Source organism: Xiphophorus hellerii, chromosome 24, assembly GCF_003331165.1.
Source record: "Xiphophorus hellerii strain 12219 chromosome 24, Xiphophorus_hellerii-4.1, whole genome shotgun sequence".
Lineage (NCBI taxonomy): Eukaryota > Metazoa > Chordata > Actinopteri > Cyprinodontiformes > Poeciliidae > Xiphophorus > Xiphophorus hellerii.
Genome location: NC_045695.1, coordinates 3,142,716 through 3,166,857, shown reverse-complemented (window position 1 = coordinate 3,166,857; position 24,142 = coordinate 3,142,716). Strand labels below are relative to the sequence as shown.

The 24,142-nt window shown below is 37.8% G+C and overlaps 3 protein-coding genes across 4 annotated transcripts in view; 1 reads left to right on the top strand and 2 right to left on the bottom strand.

Moving 5' to 3' along the window:
* Window positions 1-4,971, top strand: part of LOC116716029 (sodium-driven chloride bicarbonate exchanger-like) — a 54,254-nt gene extending 49,283 nt beyond the window's left edge. For both annotated transcript variants that reach the window (XM_032556769.1, XM_032556770.1), the window contains one exon: window positions 289-4,971. The gene's annotated coding sequence lies outside the window, so the exon portion shown is untranslated. The remainder of the gene's footprint in view (window positions 1-288) is intronic.
* Window positions 4,972-5,797: 826 nt separating this feature from the next.
* Window positions 5,798-9,229, bottom strand: LOC116716254 (glucagon-1-like). The gene is made up of 6 exons (XM_032557178.1): window positions 8,911-9,229; window positions 8,722-8,828; window positions 7,006-7,161; window positions 6,791-6,904; window positions 6,250-6,393; window positions 5,798-6,147 (listed from the first exon to the last, which is right to left on the bottom strand). The coding sequence occupies exons 1-6, from the start codon at window positions 9,016-9,018 to the stop codon at window positions 6,123-6,125; spliced, it is 654 nt and encodes a 217-aa protein (XP_032413069.1). The 5' UTR covers window positions 9,019-9,229; the 3' UTR covers window positions 5,798-6,122.
* Window positions 9,230-9,899: 670 nt separating this feature from the next.
* Window positions 9,900-22,984, bottom strand: LOC116716253 (dipeptidyl peptidase 4-like). The gene is made up of 26 exons (XM_032557177.1): window positions 22,786-22,984; window positions 22,616-22,703; window positions 21,252-21,347; window positions 20,516-20,610; window positions 20,333-20,407; window positions 20,198-20,250; window positions 19,963-20,035; window positions 18,901-19,021; window positions 18,362-18,516; window positions 18,186-18,283; window positions 17,922-18,051; window positions 15,442-15,477; window positions 15,087-15,185; window positions 14,918-14,988; window positions 13,902-13,955; window positions 13,701-13,813; window positions 13,562-13,609; window positions 13,384-13,482; window positions 12,510-12,579; window positions 12,220-12,414; window positions 12,037-12,091; window positions 11,750-11,849; window positions 11,603-11,661; window positions 11,456-11,528; window positions 10,822-10,895; window positions 9,900-10,731 (listed from the first exon to the last, which is right to left on the bottom strand). Exons 1-26 carry the CDS (start codon window positions 22,786-22,788, stop codon window positions 10,639-10,641), a joined length of 2,226 nt encoding a protein of 741 aa, XP_032413068.1. The 5' UTR covers window positions 22,789-22,984; the 3' UTR covers window positions 9,900-10,638.
* Between the last annotated feature and the right edge of the window lie 1,158 nt (window positions 22,985-24,142).

The window sequence follows — 24,142 nt, the reverse complement described above, 5'->3', positions numbered from 1 at the left end:
AGGGTTTAAAACAAAGATAAACGTAAAATTTTTCAGAAAGAGAATGAATTTGTTTTTTCCTAAGTGTTTGTTCGAAGATTGCCGTTGTAACGTGATAAAGTTTAATCTGTACGAATGAAACCGAAAGGCAACATTTACTCTTTGTAAATTAACAGAAACATAATATTCAGTCAGACATATTTGCATGTTTTGTTGCATGTCCCCTAACAATCATTTGTCTTCGCCTCATCCTAAGATTCCATTTGCTTTAAATTTTTTTTTATTTATTTTGTTTTTCTTCCCCTGAAGTTACGCCAGAAGTGGTGAAAAGCGACACAAGCGGAGGAGGCATGACAAGAGCCTGGACAGGGAGACGAGTTTGTGATGACACCTGCTGGTGGCGCCACTGTGCTGTCAATCAGTAAATACAAATAAAAGAAAAAAAGAGAAAAAAAAAACAGAACAAATATACCGTGCCACACTCAACCACCTATGTACTGTGCTACACTGTGTTTTTAGTCATGTAAGTCTGTGTGCAAGTTCAGAAGAAAGAAGTATTTGTTGGAAACCATAAGCAACATAAGAAAGCTCACTGAGTTAGCCACCAAGTTAGGCAAACGGAAGGAAAAAACCAACTCTGGACTTAATTTGATTCGCATTCAGACCAGCAATGGGTACGGGAATGATCAATTAGTGAACAGCTAGTATGTTGCAGAGAGTGTATATGTGGCATTACTAGTAGAATGACAGTATCTGTTGAAGCTAAGCTGTCAAGCACTTTAACACTCTATCAGCTGCCGAAGGAGACTTTGGTAACTGTAAGACGTTGCTCGAGTATTGGTTGCTCTTCTTATTCGCCTCAGTAGCTGCCTTTTCATCACAAATGTGTGCAAAACTTTACTGACATTCCGCTAACGTTGAGAAACACAATTTTGCTATTGCGGCGTTTCCATTAAATAAGAAAAGCAATTTAAATCACCCATGAATGAGTTCGCTCATTAAAAAACATGCTGCGCCGTTATCCTCCTACCACTTCCTGTCGTTTTCTTCGTCTAGCAGCATCTGGTTGTTGATCACAGGACTCATGTGATGCACCCTAAGGTGCAGTTTTACCGCCTCATCCTAATGCAATACTTTATTGAAAAACATGATTTCTTATTTCGTTTTTTGGCAAATTATTTTTCCTAATTCCAATTGCCGCAACTATATGGTCAATGAAAACGCAGCTACTGTTTCGAATACATTTATTGCTACTTTGGCTTTGAATGATACCCAGAAGAAATCTTTTGTATTTGTTTGGTAATTGCAAACAACCGGGATACATTCCAGTTTGGAATCACTGCTGGATCTGGGAATGATATCAAATCGAAACATAACCATTGCTTGAAAATCAGTAGGATTTGCTACGTTAGATGTCAAATGATCGATTAAATAGAGAAATAGAAACTAATTACAGTGTATTTTTCTGCATTTTGTACTTTCAAGCTCTAAATGAGGCTCTACAGCACTGTTTGTGTGAAACACAGTTTTGTCATAAATGCAAAAAAATGACTTTTTCTACCACAACTTTCACCAAGTTTTATACGGAATGGATTTTGATCCCGCTCAGAATTCCAACCTTTTAGGGACCTTCTGATAAAGTTTTCCAGTTAAAACGTTTCAAAACCAGAGTATGTCATTGAACTGCAACCACTGGATGCGGATGTTTTTTAAAAAAGTCCTTTTGTGATAATCTGTTAAAATTGCTGACGTGGTTCTAGTTATAAAACATTTAAAACCTCTGTTCTGCCACTTGAATCCTTCCTACTCTGCATGCGGATCAAATTACATCCAAATCGGACCTTTCCCGTCTTGGTGCCTAACTCGGTGTGGACCATTAAGTGTAATGGTGATACAGTACCAGCAACAGAGTGAAGCCAGAATTATGACTCCAACAATATCTTAGTCTATAGGCCAATTCCTGACAGATTTTAAATGATTTTTAACATTTTCTTTCTTGGTATTTTGTATGTTTTTTTTATATTCTTTCCAAAAAAAACCAAACAACTGCAAGTTGTCTCTTCAAAACACCTGCCACAGCAAGTGCAAATGGATTTCATGTGGAGCAATGAATGCTGCAGCAGAATTTCGCACCTTAGAATAGTGATTAGATGTCTGCCAGGTCTACTCCAACTCACACGAACCTAAGAGCGCTGGCTATGTAACTTTCTGAAAGTAAACATTTTCTATATACTATAATGTAAATCTAAATGTCTGTGTCAGTGGCTGTGTTCACCTTTGATGTTGCACATATAAATGTTTCTTCTTCAGTCGAGCGTTTCTTCGGTTTACCTCCTGAGAAATTTCCATTTTAGCCTTCTTACTAAGAATGAACTGAGAAGATTGATTCCTCTGATTGGTCAGTTCCCCCTTCACCAATTCATACCTACATGTTACTACAAACACATTTTGTAGCCATGTACTTCAACCATGATAAACAAGTTTATTTTTTTTGTCAAATTATAGAAATTAACAATTCAATAAATGCTCAATCTTATGTACAACTTAATGTATTAATTTAAAAATCTTTTTTCTGTTTCTTTCTTTAGTCGACTTTTATGATCCTAAAAACCTGATGACTCGAAATAACGTTGTGCTGATGGACATAAAACCATATTTTTTCTCATATGTAGCAGACTGTAAATCACAGATATTGTCTTTAAATTGTCAAAGTTGATGTGATCTGAGAAGTTTCTCAGTTCTACGTGAGAAACTAATCTGCAAAACAACAAAAACTACAAATTGAAATGGAGCAAAGTGAACACAAAGCTAAAGCTAGCAACAGGTTAGCTTTCTAATGATGGCTCAGTTTAAGAGTAGCTAATAAGTCCAAAAGGTATGAATTGACAATGGGAAAAGAATGACCTTCGTCCCCCCCCCCCTCTCACGTCATTACAAAAACCTGAAGCTAAAGCTAACGTTACTGGGAGGTTGACTTGGTTGACAAAGACTGAAAATGTGTAAACTGTTTATCTGGTCTGACTCAAGTGTAACACCTAATGCTGATATGTACTTTATATCGTTTCTGATTTATTCCACAAATTCTATATTTCAACAAAACAAGCATCGAAATCAGTCTTTGCTAGCATTAGCATTTCATTTACTGACGAAGTGTAAGAACCATATCAGTCTTTCAAATTCCAAGTCAAGAAAGTCAAATCTCTTGTTTCCCTGCTGCGGTTGGCGCAAAACATTTCCACTTCATATCGGAAAAAGTTGGGTAATAAATGTTCAAAACTACAACACGGCAGAATTAACATAAAGCTAAAGCTATTGGCAGGTTGGCTAGGCAGGCTAGGCTAATCGCAAAGATTGTAAATAACCCAGATGAAGTGAAGAAGCACTTTATACCTTGTTTCATTCCAGAAACGTCATACAATGTACTTTGTGCAAGACTGGTATTAAATTGGTCCTTGCAAGTATTAGCATACAGAAATACAAGAGTGTGTGAATGGTCTCATGGAAAACTGTTCCTTTTCGTACCCCCCAAAAAACAGGTGTGAAATGTTTGAACTATTAGGGACAAAATTGTCTCATATAATTAAACACAAAGCTAAAGTTACGCAATTTGCTTGGTTAAACGCAAAAATTGTAAATAGTGAAACCCTTTTGTCTTTTCTCGAAAGTAGCTGCAGTGCTGCAAAAAAGTATTTGACCATTACAGATGTAGTCTCTTAGTTTTTTGTCAAACTTTAATGTCAAATTTTAATAGCAATTACATTTAATAAGCGAAAAACTTATCCAAACATACCCTGGCCTTGAAAAAGTAATTGCTCTTCCTTTATTAAATCATACAGTAACTTTGATTTACCACAGTTTTTCTGGAAATCCGAGTTCAGTTTCTCAAGCCACACCCATGAGGTTAGTTGATGCTAAATGTGACAAAAAGTACAAATAGAAGAGTTGAGAAAGTGGAAAACTCCTTTTTCATAGCACTGTAAAATGCCTAAAGCTGACAAGCACTTTATGTCTTCTTTGTTTCATTTCAAAGAGCTTGTACAATGTAATTTGTAAAAAAAAAAAAAAAAAAAGAACAAAAATCTAAATCTGTCCTTGCTAGCGTTAGCATTTCATTTTATGAAGAAATACCAGAGCCATATCAGTCTTTTCAATTTACTCTTCCAAAGTAAGAAAGTGAATGAGCTTATTTCCCAGTTATTTCTTTTTAGCACACTCCTTTTTTTCCTTTTTGGGGACAGCTTAAATGAAAATAATATTTTCAAGCTTGCATGGCAGCGTAGTTTGGTAACATGTAACTTTAGCTAACGTTAGCTATCTTTTTGCTTAAGAATAACAGAGAGACACTTTAAATGCTTAACTTTCGGGTGATTGTACAAATAGCTCAGTGTTTTCCAGCATACTCTTCATCATCTTGTCAGTAAGTGTCATCTATGAACATGTGATCTCCTCTGAAACTGACCTTGTATGTGTTAGCATCCAAAGCTAATTGTTTTTAAAAGAAACATAATTACAAAATCCTGCATGGTGGTGAAATTATATCACTGCAGGATCATGGATTCCTCTAGAGATGCAATAATCCTGTTCTCTTCTTCTGGTAAGGGCAAAATGTAAATGGTAAAGAGTCTTAGCACTGTATAATACATAGAATATTTTATTCGTGTAAAATGTTACTAATATATTACTAATAAGAAATGTGTTGAATTCAGATTTTTGTTTATCTTCCCTCTACACCCCAATGTCCAACCGATGGTTCTTAGCTGATTAGAAACCAATGGTGGGTCAAAATGAAATCAAAATCAGATATTTTGACCTCTTCTGTGTGGAATTCTGCCTTAAATTTGGTATTATTACACGGGCACTTTCTGTTTTAACAATTGAAGTCACCTTTATGGAGAACTATAAGTTCAGATCTGTTGTGCAGTTGTAATTAGTTTCATAAGAATGAGAGAGTGTGTGCAAGACGACATAAATAAAGAAATAAAACAGCTGAAATTGTTTGTGTTTTGCTTTATATATATATATATATATATATATATATATATATATATATATATATATATATATATATATATATATATATGTGTGTGTTTTTATTTTAAATGCAGTTGTTTGTCCCAATACACCTGACAAAACCCCAACTGCAGCCTCAGTAAAATGTTTGTTGGTTTTTCACCACAAGTACAGATTTGGAAAACATGCATTTGCTGAGTCAATACTATGTAAAACCACCTTTTGCGGTTTTCAGCTTTCTAACACATGGATTTGCTTCGTTCTATTTACAGTGGTGTCACGATGCTCCCGGGGCTACTTTTGATGAAACTGGTTTTCATGGACTCCAGTTCCAAAAACTAGTCAGTTTATACCCAGAACTTCAGGTGTTTGCTCGTGTAAGATTTTTCTTTTTTCATCTTTAGAACAGTGTCCGCATGCATTTCAGTCCACATAATGAGGACTTTATGAGAGAAAAAATGATCATCTTGGAATGGCTGAACCAGAGTCCAGAACTAAGTCTGATACCAAATCACCTAAAATGGTTTGGTCCTTCACAATTTCATAGAGAATCTTTGCAAAGGAGACAAGCAACATGTAGATTATACAGAGTATGGGATATTGACAGAGCTGTACTACATAATCAGAACCACATAGAGCTTGGACAATAATTATTGCTGCTTTGCACAGTTTTGGTTGTTTTTAAGTTGATTTTTACAAGATAAATTTCACATATGTGGCACAATTGTGAAATTTCCGTCACAAATGGAAACATTTGTGCATCATGAAAGAATAACAATTTAACCTCTAAACAAAGGAGGCAAAGAGATGGAATAAATGACAAGGTTTATTTGGCAGAGTAAAATATTCATTTGCCATGACAATCATGTGCTTTCCATAGGACTACCTGAGACAGAACCTTTGGTGTTCTTGTTTGCAGCTTAGAAATATAGCAAATAATTGTCATTTGTAGAAAATTTCATGCCCTGAATTTCATTTCTTCCCTTGCACACCTTTTGTCTGTGGAAGAATAGCATTTATTTGTATCTTTGCAATACATTCAAAGTAAAGTAAAAAATATTAACATAAGTTGCAAAGCGGTATGGCTTCCTGTTCCCCTGCAATATGGCTTTAGGTGGCGTTTGAAAAGACCCTCATTGGTTGTCTTGCCGTTTGTTGCTGCAAAAGACAAAGGTCACAGTCATGTTTATTACGGCTAATGGGGGAGGGGGGAACCAAGCATTAGCATTTGCGCAATCAGCCGTGTCGACTTTGTATTACCTTTCCCCTGAAGGTTTAGAGGTCATGACCCAGAGTAAGTATTCCTTGGCGGCCATGGAGTCCAGCACCTTGTTCACATCGCTGGTGAAGCTTCCATCTACATGCCTCCTGCTGATCGTTTGAGCCAAGCTGTCCATTTCCGATCTATGTACACAAGGACACAATGTAAACAGTATCCATTAAGGGTCAGCAACCCTCACATCTGAGCTCTAATGTTTGGCCCGAAAGCCATCAGATGTTGCTATAGCTGTTGCTGTAATTGTGTCATGCTAGCTTCACTGTCTGCTTGTGTGTTTTGTGATTCATTGCACCGTGAGCAAACAGACATATCAAATCAACACAGTGGAAAGGTTCATTGATTTATTTTAGCACAACGTTAAGAAGAAAGGAAAGGGGAAAAAATAGGACAATGGGTGAAGTGCAGCACAAAGCAGATGATTAGTTCCAGATCACTCTGGTTCCCGTGATGGGTTCATGGTGGAAGGAAACAGCCAGGCGGTTTTTGGAGGCTTTGGAACCGAAAGGTGGAGGATTGGCCTACTCTTTTTGGATCTGTCCAGACTTGAGCTGGGCAACGAAGTCTTTGATTGCTTGGTCCTTGAGGTAGGAGCTGACGTCGCTGGTGAAGGTTCCGTCTGCATGGCGCTTATCGGCACTGCAGTAAAACAGAACAATACCCGATGAAGAAAAGCAGACAATTTGAAACCTTCTCAAATAGCTTCTTTTTTTTTTTTTTTAAATAAATCCTACACCAACCCGCTCCTCTTGTTACTCATCAACCACCGGACAAAGTCTTGGGCCTTCCTGTCCTCCAGGTATTTGCTGTAGTCATTGGAAAATGTTCCCTCTGAGTGTCTCTTGATGTTCGACAGCTCCTGGGGCCCGCTGGCTAATCTGTTGTCTTCCTCAAAACTGCAAAAGATACAGGGCATGTAAACAAATCACCTCAACTTATTCACAAAAATAGTTTGTGTAAGTTTTTAAGCCGTAGAGCTTTTTTCAAAAAAAGTCCTAGTTCAAGATATTTGAAGTGAAGATCTGTGAAAAGGTTGTAAGCAATTAATATATAGCAAGGAATGTATTGGAAGCTCTTGGCCGCCATCTTGAAGTCAGGGTGTGAAATGCCTCTCTTTTGTGATTTTTGCATTTTTAAGCTGTATTTAAATTGAAATGTCATTTTAAATGATTTCAATAAAAAGTATAGTAAAAGAAATTGTAAAACAGTATAAATTCAATATTATTCTCTTTTGACTGAAAATTTTTTATTTTGCTCAATTTTGCCTGATGTCGGTCATTTTCATCAGAGACAAATTCTATCTTCAAATAAATTTCTACTTACATTTTTTTACCAGCATTTAAAAAATATTCTTGCAAATAAATTCAGGCAGTATGAGGTCAAACCGTTTTACTTTCACTGGGCACTTATTTAAAAAACTGTAACAACTAAACAGTTGATTAGTTGTTACAGGAAATGAAGTTTGGAAGCTGTGCGCCACTAAGAATCCTCTTGTGAGCGACATGTACCATGAACAGAACACCTAAAGTGTTTTATGGTATTTAAAAGTAAAGATTTGTCAAAAAGTACAAAAAAATTAGGAAAAACCCTTTTTGTTTTTTACAGTCTTATTGTCTGATGAACAGGACTTTATAGGAATCATTCTCAGGGTACGAGACTCACCAGATGAACATTGGTGACCCACCACTTCCTACTTAAGTTTCCATTAAATAACCATCCAATAAAAATGTGATGACAGTTTAGGTGCATAAAATATTGCTGCCATTAACCACTTTTAAGGATTATGTGCTGGATTATTTTTTTTAGATGATAGAAGTCTACTTTGGACTTGGTGACCTTGGACTAGCAATTAGCTCCATCAATCCTAGATGTGTACCGAATGAAGACTTCAAGAGTGATACCTACAGCAGGTAAAGTGTTTACCTGCTCACAACATTTAAGCTCAACACTGGTTTAAAAATTCTAATCAAGTTTACAACGACAGTACATCCTCCAGTGCGACGCTCAGGAGGAGCGTGGCAGATGTCGCGGTCGGATAGCGGGGAGGGCGTGGCTGGTGTGTCATCAGACTGTCAATTCCCGAAGCCACATATACACACACACACACACACACATACAAAAAAAAGTCCATAAAAGCGCATGCAAGGTCAGTGCGACCCCACCAGACTGTGGAAGGGTTAAACAATGTTGCATGTTAAAAACAAAGCAACCGTTGTTTTGTATGTTGATTTTCTGGGGAAACATTTTTATTTCTGTTCTACTATCATTCATGTTAGACCTTTTATTTGTTGTAGAGTTATTTTGTTAAAGTGCTCTGATATCTCAAAGTATTTGTGTTTAGAAGTACAGGCTGTATAAATCTATAATGTAACACATTTATATCCTATCTCCATACTCTTGTATGTCACAGACTGCAGTCTCTTGAGTTAAATTGTGCTAAACCTAGAGGACTTTACCTTGAGCTGTCCTCAGTGCCAAGTAGAGGAACCTGCCAGCTGACTTGCATGAAGCCCAGGACCAAAAGGATGCCGGCCAAGCAGTGGATGCTTCTCATGGTTCCAAGCTGCGACATGAAACAAGGCATAAAGACGGACAGTTCATCAGCTGAAGGTAAGACGGTGTAAAGGCGAGAAGATTCAACTCACCTTGTGTTGTTTCCTTCCAAACAGTGCTGTTAGTTCCTCTGCTTGGTGCTCCTGTGTAACCACTTGCATCTCCCTTCCAGCTTTATATACTGGAAGAGGAGGTCCCATCTCCTCAGGCGGACCTGCTTTACGGTCCCTTTACTCTCGACCCATTAGACACAGGACCCCTCAGTGACGGGCAAGTAAACGAGCCATGCGTTTGTTCATTTGAAAGGCGCAGGTGGAAAGGTGCAGTTCATGCGTGACGCCTGCTTGTACTTAGGTGTTAAGATCAAACAACTGCTGCTCATCCTGTCAAATAGACAGTCAGGGAGACGCTCTAATGCGCTACTGTGTCACCACGATGGGAAGCAGTACGTGTGATGGTGTATTTGGACAGTGAGTCAGTATTTGAGACTTCTCGCCAATCAGACGCAGAGAATTGGAAATATTGATCAGTTTTTGCCTCAGCGACAGTTTGGGTTTTACAACCAGAGTGCTTGGTAATGTTCAGGAAATGTCTCCGCTGCTATTCCTTTTCTTTCAGTTAGGTTGAAATGCAAGCTGAAATAAACTATTTAATGCAGTATGATCTAGCACGAGCTTAATATTTATAAAGTTTTGACGAAATCCAAAACAATTTCTACTTTTCGCCTGAAACTAGAACATCTTAAGCTGCAAGAGCCAAAAAGATGCTACTTATCATGAATCAAAATAAAACTGAAAATCTGACTTGAGTAATTTAGCTGCTTTTTTGGTTCAGTTACAGCAGATGCAAAACGTCAACATTGTACCATTAAGTATAAAAGACAAAACCCAAAACCAAACACGCCAAAAATAGATCACAAAACATCAATAATTTTACAAAAACCATATGTATTCCTTTATTTCTCATGGAGTCATATAAACAGCAATCTGTAAACTTATTTCAGAAACATTTTGATTCAGTTTTTAGTCATATGTACGGAGATAATTCAAGGTAAAACAACTTAAAATAATTAACATACAAATTTAACAGAATGCAACACTTTATTTCCAAGTAAAACACTTGCATGAATATTTTCAGCTATCTTTGGGAGTTTCTCAGGTCATTGTGCAGCCGCTGTAAGCAAACGGCAACCAGCTGCTTCTAGTAATGTTATGACGCTCACAGTATGATAACTCTAAGCAAAAATATCACAATTCCATGGTATTCATACATAAATTTATAGCAAAAATATATAACATGCTCTAACTGAAACAAAAAAATGGTGGAAATTTTGAATGTCAACCTTTTTGTCATTCTGCTTATGTTATAGAATAAGTCTAACAGCAGGCTAGCTGCTGTTAGCTGCAGCAGCTAGCCTAACAGACATGCTACCTTCTTGTAGCTTGAAAACAGATGACGGGGAACCCTGCAAGTTTTTTTTTTTTACTCTGTGCGCAGACCGACAGGGTTGCACTGACCCCACATGCGCTTTTATGAGTTTTACAAGTTTTGTTTGTGTAGTTTCTGAAACATACATTCTGAAGGAATATTTTGTTTGACATTACTGTTCTGATGAGAAAGGGTTTTCTTTGTATGTGAGTATTTTCAGTGCACATCTTTATTTATATTCTCTGCTTTCAGGACATTCGCTTTCTATTTGGTAAATACATTTTGGCAAGGACTTTGTGGTTGAACTCCTAAGGGAGGAGATATGATAATTTAATAGAGTTTTTATTACAACAATGTCTTATTCACATGAGAAAATGAAAACATGCGTAATCTTATTCAAAGCATTTTTTCAGGAATTTAGTCATGTGATTGTAGACATGCATGTTGGCAAAGCCATCCAGTCCATGATCCTTGTCCGTGTACCACTGAAAGGAAAACATAAAAAAAAGAACTTAAAAAATATATTTGGCAGATTTGTTCGTTAAATAATCATTTGGATTTTAAGGATTACTCACCATAGCATCAAAGTCCACCTGCTCATTTACCAAGGCTTCTGAGATCTCAGCAGCCTGCTGGAAGTGGACATTATCTAGAAAAAATACCAAACACTAAATAAAATCAAGAGTTGAACTTTGGTATAACTATATGCCAACGTTTTAAATAAGGCAGAGACAGAGAGGGGAAAGACCAGCAACAAATGGCTAGAGGCTAAAAACCCACGCTTGAATATTAATATCTACACTTGAATGCAGAGATTTGCGTTGACAAATACCATAATAAAAAATAAAAAGAGTTTCCTGTGGTCTTATGAAACTTAAATTGAAATGGAGAATACCTTGTGAGAATGGTGGAAAACTTTCAAATGAGAAAATCTTTCTAATAAGAAGGTTGATGTCTTAAGAGTGTTATGCTCTTGTAGCCTAAAATCCATCTAAAATGATTTGGAAGACTCTTTATAAAAATTGGGCTAGTATGTTTCAAAATATTCTATATTTGTTTTTACAATAGAATCGTTTTTGCAATTTCTTATGACATAGGGGATGAAAATGTACATTTTCGTGGCCCAAGACTAATCTCATCTTCACAGTTGTGGCCCTAGTTGCAAAACATTTGGACACCGAGGGGGTCAGAACAACCATAGGAACTCACCGTCGGCTGTTCCGTGAACCAGAAGGTACTGCACTGAATGGAAATTCTTGGCTCTGGCCATTACTGTCGAGTTCTAAACACAGCCAGATTTATGGTTAGGCTATGAGATACCAGATGCGATGGCTGATAACGGATGGCGAAGCTTACGTTGTATCCGTCACGGTTCTCTGAGGGCTGCATCATGTAGCGCTCTGTGTAGATGGTGTCTGGAACAAACAGATCGATGCAGATCTTGTAATGTCCCGTTATTACAGCGGTCCAAAGTAGGACGACTATCAACACCAATTAAAATACCATAATATTCCCATTTGGACACCGGCGCCACTGACATCCCACATTTGAAAACGCCGCTGTTAGAGCCCAAGACCATTGAAGATACATATCCACCATAGGACTGTGGAAGATAAGACACCTCATTACATCAGCTCATCCGCACTATAAAACACACTGACGTCAGAGTGGAACATTAACTTATTTTTAGAGCCACGACTTGGCCTTTGTACTATAAAAAATTACACATCAACAGCTCCAATCCTATTCTTACACAGTCCATATTTGCTTTCTAAGTCTTGACTACTTACCCATCCCCATATAGCAACCCTATCTTTATCAATGAATCCCATTTTGATGAACTCCCTTTAGAGAAAGGACGATAAAAGGTAATTAGTTTGTGGAATTCATGAGAACTGCATTGCACTATGACAAAAAGTATTTTTATTGAGACTTTTCAGGCGAGGCGAGATGTTTGCGTGAGATTCTCTTACTTAGCTGCCGTTATCTGGTCTTCCACCTCGGAGGTTCCTAGGCGTTTGTAGATTTCGAACATCAGCTGGTCACCCTGGTAACCGCTTCCTCTTCCGTCAAAGCTGGCAACGATGACATTCTCAGTGCTGGCCAGGAAGGTGGACCAGCCTATTCTGTACCTGGAGTCCACTAACTGGCTGCAAGGACCTGCATACCTGGAAGGGTGTGCAGATTTGTTTTGTTTTTTTGTGTGTGTGTGAGTTAAGTTTCTATGTAATTTAGTTATTTATTTAGTACAGTGGATCCTTACACATCAATTAGCAAAGGGTACTTCTTGGATTCATCAAAGCCTGGGGGTAAATACATCTGATACCAAAGATCTGTGAATAAAAAGAAATGCATTTTTTTCATTGGAGATAGAAATTGACAGTTTAAGGCCACAATTATGTATCTTTCTGAAAACCAATGTAAAAAAGAATCATTGATCAATTCACAATTGTAAACAAAATTTCTGACTGCTTCAAACAACTCACACACTCCTAGGGGTATGGAAGAGGATTAGAACCACTGGAGAAAAAATAAAGATTTTTTTTTTCTCCTCAGTGAATTTCTGCCGAAATTTCCGAAATTTCTTTTCAAATATTTCTGAGATTTTGAATTTTTTTCAAAAATTTCTGGGGGGTTTTTCTAGAAAATTGCTGAGATCAATCTCAAAATTTTGAGTTTCTTTTTTCCCCCAGAAATGTACTACTATTTTTTTCTATCTACAATGGCCCTAATGCTCCGTCATAGAATTCTGACTTCAATCTCAGAATTCTGGCTTTTTTTTTTCTTAGCGTGTCAGAATTCTTTAAAATCCGAATTTGTTCTCAGAATTCTGAGATTAAAGTCAGAATTATTTTTTTTTCAATGGCTCCAACCCTCTTCCTATAGAGGCAATTTACAGAGACCAAATAAATGCTAAGTTTACGACTTCTTTGAGCAGTCCTACTCGCCGCTCAAAGCACTTTTACACTAGAGCCACTCACAAACATACACACATGGATCAGTAGTTCATGCACAGAACACCACTGTATTGCAGGGGGAAGCTGGAATTGAACCCAGATCTTTCGCGTTGCAAGACTCGACAGCTACAAAAGGAAGTATGTAATAAATGTCTACCAGTCGCAGATTCATTTACTTACCATATTTGCCAATCTTAAGGGTCCCTTGGCGCTTAGTGGGCATCTGGATGTCGGCTATTGCATCGCTAAATACCTTGTTGTCCTCCAAAACCTTGATCTCTAGAAATAAGAACAAGTAAATATAGGTTTTCTGTCCTTTCATGTCATTTACAGGTAATTTATCTAAACTGTAGCTTACTTTTAAAAATGCTAGTTTCTACAAGAAAGTGCTGAGGAATTCTGGGACCTTAAAGCAAAAAATCCAGTGTCATTGTTATAAAAATATAAAAGTACATAAAGTGGCAACTTTATCAAAAGTCAGATGAGGTATAACTGACCGTGGCAGCTGAAGCGGTAGTAAGAAGCATTGTGGCTGAAGTAGGCGGTGTTATATTCACATTCTTTTTGAAGAGAGCAGGTGAGACACTTATAGCTAATGTTTTTCGTCCACCTGGCGTCCAAACATGCAACATGTAAATGTTCATAAGTTTTCCTTATGGAAATGAAACTTCCTACAAGAGGGAAATCCAAATTCTTACTGGTAGACGTTCCTCCCTCCTGGCTTGCGGTTCTGTTCGTTGTTTGAATAATACCTGAGGAGAAAATGGAATCCAGAAAGAATTTATCACTGCGTGGTTTTCTGAATGTGGAATTAGTTTTTAGAGGAATCAATACTGCTGGAAATAGAATAAAGTAGCGGAAAACAATGAGATTTCATTTGGTTTCAAGTGGTATTACTTTTTTTTTTTTTTTTTATTGTCTAGCTGTTGGGACTTTGCCTGGCTTAGAGCCTCTTCACATTGAGACTAAGACAGTCTTATAATGTGATTACATCAGCTACAACTTTGAAGGTCTTGTGTCTTGGTGGGAACAACTCAGGGAAGCCAAACACAGCAAGTTTGTTTCTTTTTTACTCCAAGTTTTTCTGCATTTGCAGAAAAAAAAGAAAAAGAGGGGAGCTTAGGCAAACTTCAAGATGAAAAGTTGGGGTCCCAATTATAGATGTTTTCTAAGGATTTCTCAATATGTATATGCAAGACATTTCCTGTGGGCATTGCTACAGCTAGCATTTATAGCTAGCAGTAGTGAATGCTAGCTTAAAAGCCAGAACCTGCCCAAGAAGTAGCAACAAGTGGTTAGATGTGTGTTGCTCGATTTACCTTTAGGAAGAACAATCCTGCATTTACAGTATGAACATTTGGTCTTTTAACGGCAAAATTAAAAGATATCTCTTTTAATTTGGAGAGAAACAGACTATTGCTGTAGATGCCCCAAAAAACTTTGACCAAAAGTCCTACATAAATAATAAAAAAAAGTAATCTGGGCAGAACTTGGTCCAGAAAGTGGGACCATATGTTTAGCTTTTAGCTACGAGAGCTAGCTAGATGTGTGCAACTGGTGATGGTGGAAATCTGGTTATATTCAACACACATGTGCAGTCCAACAATTTAGACCTTTTTCTAAGAAGAAAATAATTTAAAAGTCACATTCAGAGGGAATATATTTAAAGAGACATGAACAGCTGCGTCCAATTTAAAACGCTGAGAAAACTTACACACTGTCTTCACTGACTTTCAGAATTTCAATGTCTTCCCAGTACCCAGGTGAGATGGGTGTTGCCTTTCCCTGGATGACAAGCCAGAGCAGAGTGAGTGTTCATAAAAGACATTGTGCAAGATTTTTATTTTTATTTTACTTCTGTTGTTTTTGATCATTCTACTCACCCCAACCACATGATGAATGTGCTTGTACATCGTCGAATCAGTCATGATCAGGTAGTAACTGTTCCCGTCAGGCGCAAAAACTGGCTCTGGTGGAGAAAACTAGGAGAAAATATTAAAAAATGCAGTTTGACATAAAGCCACCCCCTGATTTTAAGTCATAATTGAAAACATTTAAACATAGATCATGTACATTAACATGCAGCTCAGCCCAACAGCGGGCTTGTGCAGTAACAGAGAAGTTGCATATGTTTTAAATGACCTGCGGTGCCTGACACCGCAGGTCATGATGGTCTTATCATGGAATTTGCAGATTAGAGGAAAAAAAATTACATTTTACCAAAGGGAGTTAACTTACCCGTCCAATCCAGCCTGGACTTGTCAGCTCCAGATGCTGTAATCAGATAACAGTGGGTTTATGGCTGTTGTAAGTCACGTTTCATTAAAATGCACGAACCTTTATCTCAGCAGCTCGAAGCAGAGAGACGCCTCAAAACAGAAAAGAATTTAGGAAAAATGTTTCCGGATGATCTCCACTTTGTTGGAAGTAGGGCTCTACTAACAAGCAGACAACGTTTAGGCAGCTATTAAACGTACTTTATTTAGCAAAAAATTTCAGTTTTTTTCTAAATAGTTTTTTTTTTTTATTGATCTTATGTAGTATTCTAAATTTAAATGTCGTGTTTTCACCAGCTGTTTATCAGAAATCATCCTGATTAGCGTCAATCTTTCTCTAAATTCAGTTCAATTCAAAATTAATTTATTGATCCCAAAGGGAAAATGAATGTTGTTGTAACTCATTTAATTAAAGAGTTACTGTAAATGGTGATGCGGGGTTTCCGCGCAATAATAAAGGGCAGTAAAAGGTAGTAAACGTAATGAGCTCAAATTAAGGCCAGTAAAAGTTAACAAACAGAATTTCTCTTGGTAGTCAATTTTTCATCACCCCTTCAATATAGTTTGGCTTTCCCATTGATGCTGACTTTTTAAGTTCGTTTAACTATAAAATCTGTATAAAAATAACTACTGGCAGGACCTGAGCTGACGTTGATAGACTGGATTGGTTCCAGTGTCCCAGTGTGGGAACGGCCTGTTGCATACCTGTCAATTCTCCCGTTTTGGACGGGAAACGACCGTGTTTTACCCCTCTCTCCTGGTGTGCTCCCATATTAGTACTTCCCCATGAGCTTCCCACCACCCCCCCACAAAGAACACAAAGAACAGAACATTCAGTCCGTTAGAGTTTTCTATTCTCAGGCTTGATGTTTATTTTGGGATAATAAAGTCATCTTCTGAACACAGCGGTGGCTGATTAGCCAATTTAAACGCCTGCTAAACTGATGATCTGTCAGAGAGTGAGTGTATGGGTCACTCATGACCCATACACTCTCTTTTTTTTTTTTTCCTGAACTGAAACACCAAAATTCTGCTGTACATATAAAATTTTTTCATTAAAACCTTTCACTGACCTGTGAAACCTTGGATATTTATCCCAAAGTAAGTGGGTTAAAGTTTTGTCTTACATGGGCCATCATGTTATGTGGGTCAGTGCTGTGAATTCACTAGTGTTGTGCCGATCGCCGATTACCAATCTTTAAAAAGCCAATTCCGATTTTAGCCGATACCAATTTATTTTGCATGAAATGATGTTATATATACCCAGGAAGTCACTGAGTTGGCAACAGTGGGGCAACTATTGTTAACTGCAAGCATATATCAGTCCAACCTCTTTCACTGGAGAGCAGAAGAGGACAGCTGTTGAATTTTAGACCTTTATTGAGGTAAATAAGATCGGCTTCAGATGTAAATATCGTCCGATCAAACTTACCAAAATTAAGAAAATCGGCAACGATAAATTGGCTGGCTGATAAATCGGCACACCCGTAGAATTCACTTCTCTCGTTAAAAAAGACTGCTGCTCGATTTTGTGTTGGTAGTAAAAATATTGTAGAGGTAGTAAAATAGGTAGTAAAAGGTTGTAAATTAAACTCTAGGATTGCCTGTATAAACCCTGGGATGGGTGTGGTGAAGAAAAGAGCTCCTGTAGCAGTCTATATTACAGCAAATGTGAAGTAGCCTCTGACTGAAGATGCCCTGTATTTTTTCTATGACCGTATTATGAAGAGTAGTGTCAGCCATAGGATAGTTAACGTTTACCAAAAGACTCGTAGGAGTCATGAACGCACTTTGCTTGTCATCTCCATGATTAAACACGGCAGCTTTCATTAATACGGTTTTGTACTCTACTGCTTCTAGAAACAGTCCAAGAACTTAAAAAAAGCAGTTTTCTGGCAATAAGTAAACTTTTTTTGATGTCTGGAAAATGAGCCGTTTCAAAAACCTCCCAATGGTTTAAGTTACCTAGCAACCTAAGTGGAGCTGGTCAGCTGCTGGCTACATTTCTTCTGCTTCTCGCTCTCACTCAGTATCAAAGATACTGCAGATCTGTTTGCAGCCATTTTGACTTGTATTTAGTGTGAGTGTAAGCAAGGAGCTGGAGGGCGTGGCCAGCAGCAGCTTATTTGCATAAAAGTGACAGAATCCTCAAATATTTCATACTGAAAGGAGGTCAAAATAGGCAGAACATAGCAGATGAAATCTCATTATCAGAGAATAATTTTGTGCAAAAAATTCGGTTAACTTGTTTTGTGTGTCCCATAGACCTATATCCTGATTTATTCAAGGAAGCATAATAGACCCCCTTTAAAACCTTGTAGCATTTCAGTTCCACGCTAACTTGACGCCACAATAAAATACAATGAAGTTTGGGAAAATGTGAAAAGTTTATCACATGTGAATTTTACACATGTACACATGTACACATGATTTAGGACTGACCTCAACAGGATCCCAACTGCTTCCATTAAGGTCATAAATCTGAAGGATGAGTTGGTTCTGTTGTCTCTTTAACCACTGAACAGCTATCCGGGTGTCAGTCACCCAGGTAACGGTAGCCAAGTAGTGTTCACTGTGGATGGAGGGGAAAAAAGTGAATCAAATTCTCTGCATAATTTTAAATTATGCAGAGAATTTCTGTCCTAAAGGAATTTCTGTCAAATTCCTTTAGGCGTATGACCTCATTCATTACATATCCTGTATTACATTGATTTGTATGAGTCTGGAACAACAACTTCTGTGACTATTGTGGTGTTGTCAGTGTCCACAACAAACAGCTTCACAACCGGGTTGGGAGTACCTGGCTGCAACAAAGCACAACATGAAAGATGAACCAGGAAGTCCATAATACGAGAGAGGCCGTGACAAGAACAAAGACCCACCTTAGGATAAGGAATTGAAATAGTGCTGGGGTACTGGCCCTCGCCATACCAAGGGTACTCAATATTGTGCACCAGGGTATCATTGAATTCAGCATATGCCAAATACTTCCCACCAGGTGACCACCAGAAGCCCTGGTTGGATGAGAACATCTCCTCTGGAAGTAGAAAATACAAAGAAATGTAGAAGCAAAAACCCACGTGGTCAACGTTTTGTTCTGGTTGACTTCATGTAGTATTTGAAGTTGCCACACAATGATTCAGAGGTGACATTAAATTCATATTTGTGGTGGGGTATGCCATATATTCTTAGAAGGGGCGTTGAGTTGTAGCAGAAATCCCCCATCTGGAAGAAATCAGCCTCATGACAAAATGCCAGAAGGAAATGCCCGACTGCATTCTTGACCTTTTTTTTTTTTTTTTTAAAGAATATCAGAAAGTCAGCAATGGTAGCTGTTTTGACAGCAGGGTTGGAAAATCTGACAGTACAGTCATAAGTGGGGAGGTTCCTCATGGAAAAAATTAATCTGATTCTTTGTTACCCTCATACACCCAATCTGGAATCCCGTTTAATATCTTGTTTGGCTCTCCGTTGGAAGTGATTGGCGTTGGCAGTGACTCGGGGCTGGTCTTCAGAAACACGTTGTTGTCCCAAACATAAGCCTGGAAATCAAACAGGAAGGGGATGCAAATGTAAAAAAACACAGATTTCTCCTGAAATGTTGCTAATTCTTCCAGTATGGTAGTAAATGGTCATTCACTTCAATACAGAAAACGTTAAGGCATAAAAAAAAGACAATCTAATCATTATCAGGTTCTAAAAATAATTTTGATTTAGTTCCTATTTATTAAACACAAAAATGGTGGGAAAAAAAGTGTTGTCAAACTAAGTTTAACAAAACCACATCTAAAGGCGATCCATCTTCTATATATAGCCAAATGTGGCCAAAGTAGACATGTGCACGGCGGTGGGGGGTTGATGATCTGGGCTTGTCTTGTAGTGACAGAATTGTCACTAAAACAACCACAAACTGCTCTCCATACTGAGCGAAATGAATCCGGATCCCAACAGAACCCACCACAGAAAAGAACCAAGGTGTTGCGATGGTCAAGTGAAAGTCCAGACTTTATCATTACAAAGTTATGCAAAAAAAATAAATAAATAAAAAATCCTGCAAACTGTAAAGTAGAGGCTTAAATTCCTCAACAACAAAAAAAACCAGCTACTGAAAGTAGAGCAATGCGCACGCACCCCACCGTGCTTCGTCATATTAATCACACATCCCAGATGATTTCCACTTGAATCACCGTGCGGTTACCACAAGTGACAAAAATGGAGCTGGAAGATCTGAATCAAAAGCTAAAAACTGGGTCAAGTTTTAATTTTTAGGCCCAATCTAAACTCTACTCAACATATTCATGTTTGTCCAGGAGAGTTATTGCTGCTAAATGTTTCTAAAAGCTACTCAATCCTAGTAACTGCTTATTGTAGTTACTCATGAAGGCAAAGTTTGGTTTTCACACAAACTTTTTTCCATTTTGACTGTTTGTTTTTGCTTAGTACTGCGCTTTCTTTTCAACACCACTGTCTCCTGCAGGCTTACCAGTTTGTTCCCTGCTGGGGCAAATGCAAAGTACTGGACAACATCTGGAATGCCAGAGGAAGAGATATTTTTTCTGAAAGAGATTGTTGCGAATCAGTGATTTTGTTATACATATATTTATATGTTCAGTTAGAAATGCTGAAATTTGTGGAGGATGTATTGTCAGGAAATATTTTGGATTTTCTAGCAGTTGCATATATTTACCAGAATATCGGTAGATCAACAAGTGACTTACCCTGACTCGCGATCATACAGCGAGTAAGAAGCTGTGAACGAATGTCTCCACACCTGAGTGGAGGAAAGCAGAAAGGGTCAAAGCCTCCAATGTGTCGGGTTCAACTCTAAACGGGTAAATAGAAGCTTCATGTACCTTATTGTAGTTGCTCACGAAGGCAACATATTTGCGATCAGCAGACAGCTTGTAGTCAAAAGCGTGGTGTTCGATCTGTCTTGTTCAAAGAAAGACTTAAGTACTGATGCGTTATCTTGGAAGCACCAACGCATTTGTTAAGATTGACATGATCTTTGTTTTAATCGCACAAGGACGACTTACAAACTTGTCTTTTGTCAGAAACACTTCAGAAACGTTTGTTTTCAAGTTGACGAGGGAGACGGAGTCATCGCTTTCTTTATGCAGGTACTCGTAATCTGTTGTGGACGACAGAAATCTGTGTACATTTAGCATGAAACACAAGACAGTCGAGGAGAAACTCCCTGATAGTGAGTCCAAAAAGAGAAGAAAACAACTTGGGAGCATGAGTAATGTAATGATCTAATGGTGCATGCCGCATTTTCCAGGAAGCAAGAAAGACAATGCTACACTTCTTAAACTTTTTCAGTATTTTTACCAATGAAAAGTGTGAAGAGTTTGTAGTTCTGGAACATTGTAGAGAATGAATATAATTTTATATAAATCATTCATATGTTGAATGTCTGGCTTGTTCTTCTGTTGGAAACTGAACCTCCATCCATGTTGGTATATCACATAAAATACTGAATCCTAAGCTCTATAGTTGGAATGTGACAAAATATGAAAAAGTACTAAAGATACTAAAACTCAACATTTCAAAGCTCTGCAACAGTTAAAGAGTCTGACTGTAACTTCATAGACTGTATTAGAGGTTCAGTCTGGTGAAACAGTAACTAAGAAGCACAACCAATAAAAAGATTACATAATAAAAGTCTTCAATGATGCATTTATGGCTTTACACACTGGTACAAGCTTAGATGTTATCAGTATCATAACATTCTAATCTTTTTTGTTTTTTTTAGTTTCCTCCCCCCCTCACCTGAAATCCATTTCATGTTGTAGGACGCTGGTTTCAGAGAGGAGTTGAAGACGTCCAGTAGGCCGAACGTTTTCATGTCCTCGGCGTTTCCATCGTCTGAAACACAGTTGTTACCAAATTAGCTTTCATTAGCGATTTCTAACTCAGTCCCTGTCCTTATTTAGTTCAGGAAAATACATCTGAGCTCAAAAATCTCACCCAAATTTTATCTTAAAGACTGAAAGTTGGACTTGATTAGCCCACAACAGGTTTCCAACCACATTTAGACATTTCTAACACACATAAGCCTCAACTTATATCCATTGAAAGTTATTTTCTATATTTGACTTATGTTATTCAAAATCCTCTGTAATAAATATCTACTGTGATGGCGAGCCACACAGGAAAAGATCCACACCTTGGTTTCACTTTATCTTACTTTGTAGTCGCTACTTTAACACATCTACCAACACTTGGTTACTTAAAGTCATTTGAGTTTCATCATTAGTTCTAATACTGTTTCATAACAGTCAACTATCCCAATATCAGAATCAAAACATCTGTAAATCAGAACAGTAAGAAATTGTTCAGATATAAATGTGAACTGACGCAATTTTTTCTACAACTGTCAAACACTGAATTACCACCAACACTGGATAAACATGGATATGTTTCTATTTCTTGTCAGTCAGTCCAGAAAAACGTGTAAATTCTCAAAATTTAGCCAAAATACAAACTCAAATCACTGAGAATTAGTTTCCACATTTGATGAAAGCTTTTCAACCACATTCAAACTCTCATAGACGTCTCTATGTTGATATCTTTTAATTTACCAATTCAACTAAACTGTCACACAGTTTATATGTAAGACAATATTATATTTTGTATGTCCATCACACAGCTGCGACAGACTGGCGACCTGTCCAGGGTGTACCCCGCCTCTCGCCCGAAACGATAGACCCCACTAAGGACAAGAAAATGGAAGGATGTCCATCACACAGATTAATGCCTAGAGGATTGTTCTGTTCTGTGTTCCTCCTGTTACGACACGGTCGTGTTTTATTAGCGTCAGTCTTTTCGGATGGGTCACGTATTTTTTAAAATACATATCCAAATCCAAACTGACCAAAATTTTAGATTTGTGTTCCGGATGTTCTTGTTTAGTGGTTTTGCCGGGGAAAATGGTGGAGAAAAACAGTATGGTTTGACTTACAAACTCCTAACTCGTACAGAATACTCGGCTTTTGTTTTTGACTGAAACCGTCAATATCTGAACCGAATATTTCCCTTTGAAGTTGTGACATTTAACTTCTCGTGCGTAATGACGCGCGCGGTTCTGTCAGCGGCGCGTGCCACAGCAGGACCTTTTAATAGCAAACACTCACCCTTCAAGAATATAACCGTGGGCACCACTATCAATACAACGACCACCGTGGCTCCTAAGACTCCGACCAGCACTTTGGCGATGGAAACCTGGCCGGGAATGAAAGACGAGAAGCATCGCTTTTAAAAGAGCCAAAACACAGAAATGTGTAAGTGTGAACAAAATACTGACCATTGCTTCTCTGATTACCACCCGTCCAAATCACAACCGCGTCGATATCCACAAGGCTACAAACGCGGACAACTGCAAAGTAACGCGAAAGTCATGCTTTGGAGTTAAACATTATCTCAGCCGAAGTTTCAAAGGTGGGACAGTAAGTCTGCGGTGTAAAGTTCTTCAGCATTTGAGGAAGTGGCTTTCCCAAACTGCCCACCGTCACAACACACTCGTATGTGGAAACATCGCGCTCACCAGGCGTCAGCCTCTTCCAAAATAACTGATTATTTATTGCTGTATTTGCATTGTTGAAACACTGTTCAGTTTTCCTACACATACAAACTCATAGATTTATTAAATACGTACCAGTGTTTGTTTTGATTATTTTTGGTGATTAGAACTTAGAGCTAATGAAACACAAATTTCAGTTTCCTAAAAAAAATGCCAAAAAAGATTTAAGACCATTAAAATAATTTGCATACATAAGTGTATTCAGCAGCATTAGGGTTTAAAGGAACTTAGTAGTTACTTTCTGTAGCTTTCCCTGAATTTATCTAGTACTTTCTGTAATCTTTACAAATTCAGTTTTATAGGCGTTTTGGAAAAGTCTCAAAAAAACCAAGTCATGACATAGTACTGCTCAGTTTCTGAGAGTACCCTGAGAGTTCTGAGAAACTAATCAGAACTTTTGATTTATTATTAATCAAATAAAATCCCAGAAAGTAAGCAGCATATACTTAAGGTTTCTGGTGAGTTCCATGAAAGTTTCAGGAAAATGACATGAATGTTTCAGAAGGTACCCAGTAAACTCCACAAAGTTTCATCAACACACCTGTTTAGATCCATTAAAGTTCCAATAAAGTACCTGGTAAGATACTGAACAATTACATGAATTTATTTTTTAAGTCCCCTGAAAGTTCTGGGGAGTCTACTAAAAAAGTACCCAGTAAGTTCCATGAAAATTATGTAAAAGTTCCTGATAAGTTCCAAGAAAATTCCTGAAAATAACCTCTAAGGTCCACAAAACAATGGAATATGTTATGCAGGGCTATACTCACGAATATTATGGCCTACTCAATGATGGAGAACCAGTTGTCTCAACACAAGCAACAAAGACGATGCTTTGAGTATTGTGAAGTACGGTTCAATTTTGGGGGAGATTTTCAAGATTGTTTCTAGAGTTAAAGTTTCAAGGACTACAACAGACCGATGTAACCAAGACATCAGGCCACAACGGTTACCTTGCTTGTGTTGACTTAACCGTGAGATGCCAGAAGCATCTTAAATGTTTTAAAGAGTAACAGTTTTTCAGTGTCTAAATGTATTTTGCAAATCCAGATCTGTAAATCTGGAGAATAAATTGTTCAGCGAA